General features: G+C 33.3%; 1 protein-coding gene across 2 annotated transcripts; it reads right to left on the bottom strand.

Moving 5' to 3' along the window:
• Nucleotides 1–50: 50 nt before the first annotated feature.
• Nucleotides 51–9,041, bottom strand: LOC134257397 (N-acetyllactosaminide beta-1,6-N-acetylglucosaminyl-transferase-like). Of its 2 annotated transcripts, XM_062740018.1 has the most exons (4): nucleotides 8,938–9,028; nucleotides 3,832–3,977; nucleotides 1,447–2,535; nucleotides 51–334 (listed from the first exon to the last, which is right to left on the bottom strand). In XM_062740018.1, exons 3-4 carry the CDS (start codon nucleotides 2,507–2,509, stop codon nucleotides 57–59), a joined length of 1,341 nt encoding a protein of 446 aa, XP_062596002.1. In that variant the 5' UTR covers nucleotides 2,510–2,535; nucleotides 3,832–3,977; nucleotides 8,938–9,028; the 3' UTR covers nucleotides 51–56. The 2 variants fall into 2 exon arrangements, with proteins under 2 accessions (XP_062596002.1, XP_062596003.1); XM_062740019.1 differs by lacking the exon at nucleotides 3,832–3,977 and having other exon boundaries at nucleotides 1,447–2,534; nucleotides 8,938–9,041.
• Nucleotides 9,042–11,458: the final 2,417 nt, after the last annotated feature.

Below are 11,458 nucleotides of genomic sequence, written 5' to 3'. Positions count from 1 at the left end.
TACCCATCGCTTCCCTTCAACCATTTCCAATATACAATGATAAAATGCTATCAGAGTTAAGAAGTTTTAATGATAAAGGGCAATGTTTTATAAAAATGTGTTTCAAATGGTAAATTGCTAAATGATTTGTTTCTATGCCATTCTTCTAAACATTGAAGAGCATATGGTTGGTAGTTGTAATAAAATTTGTTCACAAACAGTTCTCTTTTGGACACCAGCTCAGTGAGATCTCCAATTCCAAACACACACACTCCCCTAATAAACTTTCCGTGACAGGAATTTACTCCTCCCCATGCAGCGTACACCGCCAGCCACGGCTTATTGTCAGGCTTATCTGTAAAGGCAATATGAAAATTTTATTCTTCTGTCAGATACTTTGTTTCATTTAATCGCATATTATATTACACAGACAATTTTGGAAATTCCGCACACTTTTATGCTATCCATTTAAAAATGATAACAATACGATTCATTTTATATTACGTTGTAAAGGAAACTTTAAGAGGGCTGGGTGGTTGTGGCAAATTTCATTCTATTTTGATCTCCATATAAAGACATACAAAAATGAACGAAATTTAAAATTAAACTATTTGAAAATTTTCTTTGCCAAATAATAGTTGACAGCTTAGGATATAATATCTAAAAATATGTTATACCTGATTGTTAATTTTTTGACCCCCAAGCCTGCTTAAAAAACGGTGAGGTATATCATATCAGCATAATTTTTTCCCCAGAAAAAATGTCTAATTTATCTAATATATTAAGTGTTTTTCAATCAATATACATTTTTAATAGTTGTAATAGTTTAGTGAAAGAGAAATTAAAGATTTCCCAAAACCTTTTAAAAAATCTTTAATGAAATATATGGAGATAACAAACAACATTCAAGCTCAAAACTCCATAAAACAAAACAAAATATGAGCAGAGCAAACACGGACCTCCAAAACATCAGAGGTAGGATCAGGTGCCATAACTATGAAAAACTTCAGTCAGCATTTGATTTAAATGATAAATTGTATTTGCTGACATGGTCATTGTATCGACCATAGAACTTACGAAATGGTGACTTTAATCGAGACTGCTGATATTCTTGTTTCAGTAACTTGTTTGTCAGTCACTTATCACAAATATAGTTGCATCATTATGTCGTTTTCTGACTGAAATTCTTCATACCCATGGTTAGGCCTTTCTGTTTTACTAAATTTGACTACAGAGTGTCAGCCTGCCTGATGAATGCATAGGGTCTAGATTGTTTTTGTGAATCAAAGTAAATGATCATGTTTGGTGAAGAAATGACACTCAAGTTTATGGATGTTCGCTAAATAAGCACCTTTCGACATGTTAGGAAGTAAAATGAATTCTCGTGTTAGGGAGGAAAATGAATGCTCTATTGGAGTCTTTTTTATAAGAAATAAAATATTTTAAAGCTAAGAAGACTAAACCTACCGAAGTAGCCTCCAGGTGCATTAACAACCTTGTTAAAATTCAATATAGCCCAGAAATATTCATCAGGACTTTTAACATCTTCGCACCATTTTAAAACAACTTTCGCCATTTTATCGTGTAGCGCAAAGTTGACAAAGTCCCTGCTGAACACTCCGTACGCACTTCCTTTCACGACTTTGATTCCAAGTGGCGGCGGATCCTTTTTCTTCCCAGTATTCACCATGTTTTTATTTTCTAATTTGAAAGAAGAAAGATACCGTGACCTGTACATTCTCCCTGGAGTCGTTATGCCTTCGATATCATTAGCACCATTGTATATTTTCAAAATTTTAACAATCTCGGCGTTTGTCTTCAATGGATATTGCTGATGTGGAATATTAATTAAGTATTTCCAAGAAACATGAAGATAATTGAGCAAATCTGACATACAGTTTAAATCTGCCTGTAGGCGGGAAAATCCTGCATATATAACTTCCTCTAATTTCGAGGCAATGAACACATTTTGTAAACAATTTCCAATATTTTTTATCGCTCGATGTAAAGAAGGAGGTGCTTTCTTGTCTATATGAATACAATACACATTATGAGGTCGATAAATTGATCGAAGAAGTTGTTCTGTTTGCATGGCCTCTTTGTACGTCAATATACTATACGCTATGGGGAATTCCAGTTCTTCCTTGGTCACATTAAAGTTCCCATAATCATATTTGCTTAGAAACGTTTCACAGTTTTCACTTACATCCGCCATTTCTGCATCACTTTTAAATGCAAATATTTTGTTGTCCATTACATTTTTGACACTTTGTATATATTTTTCGTCTCCCTCTATTATTCGTAGACAATCGACATCCGATACTAATCGTTTCGGACCACGATTATTTTTGCATGTAGAACAAAAGAAGGTCTTCTTTGACACAACTGTGGAGTTAAAAGTAAGACCAGCACTCGGTCGTCCCGATTGTTCCATATCAAATATTAAATACGGATTTGTTACAATAACGATAGTTACAGCAACTGCAAAGCCACAAAGACATTGATGCACCTGCCGAGCTTGTTTTCTCATATTATTCCAACCTTCCACCTATTGCCTGCGAGAAAAAAGAAATGTCAAAAATGAATGCCCAATCATACAGCTGTAGATCTGTAGCTCGCTGGTCTGAAAAATATTGGGATCGACGACCAGAGAGCTGCAGTGCCACCCATTGAAAAAGGTATAAATTTATTGCGCATAAAAAATGTACTTTTTCTCGATTTTTTTACCGTTCATTTCAAAATAATATTAACTGTGTGTTTCTAACACATTCTTTTACTTCTTCCAACTTGACACTTTTGGTCGAGATGACGCGGAGACCCGGCATCTATATTTTCTTACATGTGTCTAATACTTCTTTCTTATTGTGTTTTACATAACCTATTACAACACCTTTTAAAAAGAATTGTTTCTTGACCCTGACCTAGAAGATTTTACCTACTTATCTAAATAAATTAACTTCAGCTACACTTTTTGTGTAGTAGAGACATTACACTAGTGTTTTCTTGCATTTGTCTCACTCGTGACAAAACCTTTCGGATTACATTATGATATTTGACCTCACGACCTCGACACTGACTTTTGTTGCAGTTTTGAGATATAATCTGCTGTAGTTTAATTTATCCAAACATTACACGTACAATGGACAGGACATACGAACAAGACAGTTACAGTGCGTCATAAATAAATTGTATACCAACCATTGAGACACCGAAAAAGAACAATAATTCTTTGAATTTGCTTGTTAAATGATACCGGCTATCATATTTCATATTAATTTTTAGCCTTCATTTTAATACTGAATTTTACTAAGGATTACCCAGTCTACCTAATCAATTCATATAGGGCTTAAGGCGGCGTGACCCTCTTACTCCCCTTAAGTATCTGTTACCACGTCTGGAATTTCCAGGGGTCCGCGTTTTTATGCCATGTTCACAAATCTGTGTAGTCACGTTTTTTTTATATCGAATAATGTTCCCCATCTTAACCTTTTTTTTATGTCGTCTAGAACGTTTTAAAGCTTCGAAGGGAAATCAATGGTTTGCATTTTATTAGAAAACAAAAAATTAACCAAACGTGAAATATAAAAAAAAATAATAGGTTTCGAATGTACAGAAAAGGGTAACTCCTAATGAGCAAGGTAAAGCTTCTCTTGCGAAGCAAAACTGCTTCCTTGTTTACATGATCTATTCATTGAATTCTATCACTTACTGGCAATGTAAAGCTTTGGCTGCTAATAAATGTATAATTATTAACTTCAGCAAAGTTCAGGTCAGTCTAATTTTAATATCTATTGAATTTTTTTATCCATAATTTCAACGTCATACCTGGACTAAGGAGATGAATGTAAAATAAGGTTATTGACCAATAAAGCAATTTGCGTAAAATATATCTCCCTATTCAATTTTACAACGTTCCAAGCTTTAGATAGGAAACATGTGTCTCCTTTGTAATCAATGTATCACCTGTTAAACCCGTTCGTGCAGCGGATTAACGTTATCTACAAAGAAATTCAAATCACGTTTATTTCCATACAGCTTGCGCCGTTTGTTTGTAAATTTTCAATTTTACACCAACATTTGTGTACGTAGATTATTTCAACGTTCATCAATTAACCACACCTATTAAATTGGGTCTTTTCCCCGATTAAATAGAATTCCTTTTATATTTTAACTAATAATTTATATGATTTGGAGGAAACAGTCTTAAGGGAAAGATAACAAAATCGACTAACCTACCTCATAACAATCCTTGGGAATATTAATCCTTTTATGGAACCTTTATAAATCTGATAATAACTCTTGAGTTTTTATCACCCTATGATAAACGTTGCACCCTATTTACACACACGATACGGCATATCAATAGTCGCCGGGAATTAAATAATGACTGTACATGACCAGCGCTATATCGATGATAAGTGAATTCAAGACCTTGTTTGACAGATGCGATATAAATCTAGCCATTCCCAAATTTATTAAATCAAAATCGATTATCGAATATTTTCCCCGTTGACGAAGTCAACACAAAAATTAAGTCATTAATGGACCAGGCAGTGTTTGTCATGTGTAAAATATTAATATGCGGAAGACATAAAGAAACCCAATTATTATCAATGCTGTTCATTTTAACTGACTTTTCAAGAATCGATGTACATTTTTGAGATGTCCAGAAAAGAGGCAAAACACAGTAATCGACAACTAATTAATACAATAACAAAAATGAAACAAAGTTAAAGCATTGGAGAGTTACAATTAAAAAATTGATTCTCTGTATACTAGCATTATATAAATGTTTGCCATCATCCCCTAAGAAAAAGATCAAACACGCGTTTGAAAACAATACGTTACCCTTTGTTAAATGGCAGCATGTTTCTAAGTGTTTTAACCATTTATCACATTTAGTCCAGAAAAGGTAAAAAGCATAATTATTACGATCCTTTATAAAAACTATTAGGAACTTGTGGATTTTGAAAATTATCTTTGGACTTCAAAAAATGATAACTTTAAAGGAGCATAAGATTAAGGCGTGCGAACATGAACTCTCTAGCTCTTAACCTTACCGTTAGGATTCTAAGTCCTCCACTCTCCATTCGCCTAGTCAGATAGGATCAATACAATGTAAAGTTCTTGTACTATGTACACCACTGTCAGTATCGATTTTGTGGGAGAAGCAAGGCTACGCAGACCAGCAGAAATAATTCGATCTACAGTTGTGGTGTTTCTACCATTCTGCATTTTAAATCCAATTTGACCAAATTTCTATTAATGTCTTGAAGTTAAACTTTAAAAACCCTCTAAACACCAACAAATCGCATTTTTAAATTCTAATTTTTCTTACATAATTGTTTTTTAAGCGGTTGCGTACATCATTCCATCAGGTCTGGGAGAGAACATTCGATTGAGCAAATAACAAAATGCATTTCTTCCTAAAAGCCATGGAGATTTTGTTATGTCTCATTCACGTTTTGTTTAACATTTTTAGAGTCTGGAAGAACTCCATTTATCAGAAAATGTAGTTTTGGGATTAATTCATATTTAAAGAGCTCCGTGCATTTACAAAAGTGAGCCTTTATTCAAAAATACATTCTAAAGACACAAAACACCTTTATTATTAATACTATTCAAGAGCTACAATTATTCCAAAAAATGCCTACAGTAGAAAAACCCTTTTAATAAATAACTTCTTTCAAATCAATCTAGTATGTTAACGTAAAATTTTACAGTACATTAATCAATAAAAAGTACACTAATCTCTCTTAACTACCAGTCGTAGATGATTTGTTAGTGTATCATCAAATTCATTGAGATCCGCATCCTGTTTGCACAGGTCCAACATAGATTTTATCAATGTAAATATTTAATACTTTCTTTTAAAAAGAAACCACACAGTTAAGAAAGCTGCTGGTAAAGAATATAAAAATATGTGATCGCTTACTCTGTGTCTTACGCAATATGTCTAGAAAAATGTTGCACTTTGTACCAAACCGATTTGTTTGCAGCACGGGTCCTAGTTAGTAGTAAAATTCTTTCTGAAAAAAAAAACATAAGTAAAGGAGAAGTTGTTTATGAACGGTTCACGAGTTATTAAATCTGTTAAAGATGGATCAAAAGTTAAACCACAGAAAAGATTGCAGGTAAAGATTTGCCCCCAAAGTTAGAATTGTTGCGTAATCCTAATGTTTGCACAGTGGTCATGTAAGGAGATAACTCGTAAACATTTTTAATGCAAGATTATGACTGTTGATGATATGAACACTCGGTCTATTTATCGACAACTGCATGGTATCCAGGAAGATCGAGTCACTTTGTCTGTAGTTATGTAAATAAATAACAATTGAATAGCTATGCACAACTAACAACTCTATATTAAGAATATCATGAAAACATCTTAATAAAATTAAAATAAAATTGATTGATTGAATATTTAAGTTCAACTATTAACCATCTGCAAAATTATTTAATTCTTTAAAGTGACAATACGGCGCATCTCTTGTTAAAATTTTCTTATAGGATTTGGAATTTTTTTCATACTCATAAATGTATATACGTACTGTCAGAAAATTACAAATTTCATTAGTAAATAATTCTGGTTATTTAATTAAAATTAATAATTATTTATGGTCCATAAATATATACATCGCAATGTGTTCGAGGTTCCACATTCCATGCTATTCACGCATGCGTATAGTTTTCATAAACAAAACAGCATGGTAAGAGGGAGAAGCCCGGTAGGCCTGCTACATTGACAAAGTCGACCAAAATGAAAAACAACCAAAAATAGGGCCTTGAAATTAAAAAGCAACTTTCCTGACAAAAATTTAGTTATGAGATTAATATAATCATTGAATGAAGAAGAAACGGGATCTCGGCGACATTCACGTGGGGCTCGCGAAGGTTGTACCGTACAGGTTTGTTGATACATGGTATCATTTCTCGTATCTCCATGGCTTTCAAAGAAAAAAATCAGTGTAGACTCAACGTAAAAATGCACTTATGACATATAAGAAATTATTGCTATTTGAAGTGCAAATTGTATTGGAACTGCAGAAAGATATTTTGTTTGACATTTTGCCTTGATGACGTATGATTTGGTGGATTTTCCTTTCCTGCACCCCAATACACAAAACGTCAACATTTGTACTTAATCATGTTAAATTTGTCTGAATGCAGACTAATATGTTAACTTTTATTAATTTCCCAGAGAGTTTAGATATTTTGATTCTCAGAATTGCTTTTACTTAATATTCCATTATAATTGTAAACCCTACATTGTATGCACGTGCCATTTTAGAATTCACGTGGTACAAATAAACAGAACTAAGTTTTACGACCCTTGATTTTCCGGCAGATTTTAATTATGTTAATTTTACATGAGGAGAGAATATTTTTCTCAAATGCACACTTCAACTTTTTACCTTATTCCTGAATGATATATTGGGTAAATTTGAATGAAAAAGCACACGATTTGCAGCCGTATTGCCGCTTTAATGGTTGTTGTCACTGAAACGAGCAGCTAAAGCAATTTAAACAAATAATGACATATATGTCCTTGGGCAGACAATACAGATATTTCTTTATCTTTACATTTTACTTCAACTTTATCTCAATGAATGTTGCAAAACAAGTAAATACACGTATGTGTTATGAAGACGACCAGACCCATAAGGTCGTAGCTTGAGAATATCGTGTTACTAAGATTTTGTTACATATATTTCTGTGCTTGTAGAGTTAGGTAATTTGAACGTATGGGATATGTCAGACGACACGTTCCTCAATTAATATTATTTTTCGAAAGAATTTATAATTTTTACCAGTTTACAAGTTTTATAATAAAAATTCAGGTACCTTACCATGCACCATTGATAGAACCAGGGGATTGTGTTTCCTTAACCTTTATACTCTTATTGGAAATCACTTGAATTGTTCATATTATTATTTTAGGGTATATTTCTTGAGACATATTGAAAATAGTTTATTAATAGTTACAAGTTAATCAAAATTATAACTACTTTTAAACACTGTGAAAAGATGGAAAAGGAACATGCCAAGTGCCTTATCTCGTCATTGAAGAAAACATGAGCAGCAATTGTTAACAGCGTTACATTACTGGTGAATTAGGCAATATTGCAATGTGTGTCACGCCTAAGAACTTAAATCACTTGTAGATAATGAATGGAAAAGTGTAAAATAGAAACCCATTGTCTTTATTTCTTTTCCTAGTAAGAATATTAATCAGAATTGCAATTTTTAAGTACAAAATAGTGTGACAACTTGTCTTTAGGAAGTATATGCGTCATACATTAGTTTTTCTCTTTATAAACATCAGTGAAAATGTAAAATTTACGTTATATTTAATATTCTAAAATAGATTTTATCTTCAGGTTGCATCGTGAAGTATATTTATGAGGCAGTAGATATATGGAAATTGAATATAAAAGAAAAGCGAAATACATCACATAGATAAATCCATTCTCATTCGTGTATCCATTATGAGGTCATATGACAATAATATTATAATTCTAAGGTCACAACAATAGACACATGTCAATCCTGAGGTCACAACACTAGACACTTGTCAATCCTGAGGTCACAACAATAGACATGTGTCAATTTTAAAGTCACAATAGTATACACATAACTCGCATCCAAATATCCTTCCTGCTGAAATACTCGTATTTCCGTATTATTTGGCGTATCAATTTAAACAAAGTTAAACAAAATTCACCCTTTAAAGGTATTAGATGCAACATTTCGGTCAATCTTAGCATAACTTAAACTAAACTGAGTCCTTTATAGTTAATCGTTTGACTTGAAAGACTCTCGTAGATTTATAACTAATCGAGTTATAGAAAAATGTAAGTGCGAATATTTGGACATTCAATGCATCATTTGTTCTAACAGTAGGTTATTTAAAATACGATGTGAAGTCACGTAAAAGTTAAAATCAAGCCAACTCACCTGTTCTAACTCCGCTTCACCGAGTATAGTGATTTCATAGTGCACACACAACAGGAAAATACTCCGGACATTGCTATATCCTTCCTGGTTGTATGTTTGGTTTACATTTAAGCTGTGAACTATTCTGAATGTTGCATGTTGAGAATGTTTGTGTCTGTAAAAAAAGCACATTTTCTCCGTCTTGAGTAAAACAGTCTGATACAAAATTTGGCATTTAAACTTTAATTTTTGTTATATAATCTGTGTTGTGTATGAAATCTTGCTTGTAAAATAAGACAATTGTTTTCATGGAATCCTGGAGGGATTGAATACTTGATTAGTCTCAGGTAATGCACCTACCTAAAATAGAAAATAAATCAATATCTAAAATTTGAACAGACATTTCTATACAGCACAAAGAAAAAAAATAAATCAAACAAATGAGATTTAATGCATTTATATAAATTCGTATCATTCCTATATCTATATGCAGTGTACCAGAAATATCTAATTTCCATTTAAAAACAAAATTAACCACAACTGACTGTAGCTCTACTGGTTTGCATTTTTAACAGGAAAATGCAGTATTTGGCTATTTGCACTTAAAATTGTATCCAAAAGCAATGAATAGAATAATGGTCCTGGATAAAAGTTTCCTTGTCTCAAAATTTATTGCAATCGGATTAAAGAATTGAAGGCAAGCAATATTCTTTTGAAACAATGTAACAAAAATTTCCATTATTAGTAACCGTTGCAAAAAAAACAAATATATTAAATGACGTATCTTAGAACTGTTTATATTTGTGTACACGGTTACTGAAATAAGATCGAAACTGTAGAAAAAGTAGCATTTCAATGGAATTTCACAGTAATTTCTATTTATGGTAACCCTGTGTATCGATATCGATATGGTAACACCGTGCATCAAAAGCAAAGTAGTATTGAAATCAGACCAAAACTGTAGGTGGAGTAGCATTTTAAAAATATTTCATAGAAATTTCTATCTTTAATACAGTAACCATGACAACATCGTTCATCGAAATCAAAAATCGATATATAGAGAATTATGTATCTTAGAGGAGTCTACTTGTGTGCCAATTTCAACAAATGAAATAAGACCACAACTGTACGAGAGGTAGTATTTTAAAAAATTGTTTACAGACAGTCGGACAGACAACTTGCTAGGGCATAAACTCGATATCAATTTACATTCCCCCTATAAAACCTTACTCATATTCTGCTTGATTTGGGCAAGTTCCGACTCTAAATGGTGTAAACTTGCTCTCAAATACACTAGGAATGCGATAGAATTATCTTCCCTGAATTCATCTGCATGAATCCTCACTGCATTCTTAAAAAAATCACTACTCTTGAGTACAAAGTTCTTTTATAAACATAACAAATTTCAAATAGATATATCATAAATAATAAAAAATGAGATTTTACTTATTTTTATTAGAGCTGGGTATCGCGACTGAAAAATCATATCGCGATATATTGCAATATTATAGTTTGTATTGCAATATATCACAATATAAAATTTTTAATAGCGAGCGCAGCGAGCGTCGCGAAGCGACGCTCGCGAAGCGAGCTCAATAGACTAACGTGTAAGAACTGAGGAAATTCGGATTGAAATCTGTACATACGTCAGCCAAATTTCTCTGTGCAACATTCCCAGAATTCCTGCACTACCCAATGTCCTTTGCGCGAATATTGCCGAATAAATAAATAAATAATAACGTAAAGCATATATCAGACTTTCAGTTTGTAGAAATCTTTCAAAGAAACAAGAAATAACTCTGCAATGTTTTTCGACAAAAATTGCACTTGTTCTATAGTTTCAAACAGACGCTCGGCTGTCTCCGTAAGCTCCGACGAGCTTTGTGACGTCGTATGACGTCACAGCTAGTCGAGATATCTCGTGCGGCTTGACGTTCGAAGTGGCTGATCTCAAGTGTTTTTGATGGTACAACTGCGCTCGCCCCAACGGTCACACCGTAAAACATATTAAATTTTGCTTTTCTTCAATGTCAAATGAAAACACAAACTCAAATTACACGTTTTCTCGAGTTGATATTGCAACTGCTTGGTCGCGTTGTGTCGGCGCAAGTGGCAAGCTAAGTTTTTTGTGGCACAACTTGACGAATTAAGTTGTTATAGCGAGCGCAGCGAGGCGGCGCGAAGCGCCGCTCGCGTAGCGAGCTCAATAGACTAACGTGTACGAACGAAGGAAATTCGGGTTGAAATCTGCACATTGTTCCAAGAAATTTTTATCTCACCGCGTGAAAAGATTCCAAACTCCCAATAATCCTTTGCGGTGCATAGCAACATGGTAGCTTAAACATAGCAACAACTTACTTGAAAAAATTACAAACAATGATTAAATGCAATCTCCATGCCAAAACACAATCGTTTTGCGTCCAAACGCAACAGAACTTTTAATTTGACGTCATTCTTTCGTCACTTACACGGCTCGGGTATTTCCGATTTTGTCGGAAACTTCCGAGAAGTTCGGAATCTTGATCCCGATGTCTGGGAAGTG

Source organism: Saccostrea cucullata, unplaced genomic scaffold, assembly GCF_032062105.1.
Source record: "Saccostrea cucullata isolate Sc308-1 unplaced genomic scaffold, CSIRO_AGI_Scuc_v1 ctg3192, whole genome shotgun sequence".
In the NCBI taxonomy this organism is placed as follows: domain Eukaryota; kingdom Metazoa; phylum Mollusca; class Bivalvia; order Ostreida; family Ostreidae; genus Saccostrea; species Saccostrea cuccullata.
Note: the sequence above shows the minus strand (reverse complement) of the source record. Positions and strands in the feature narration are given on the sequence as shown.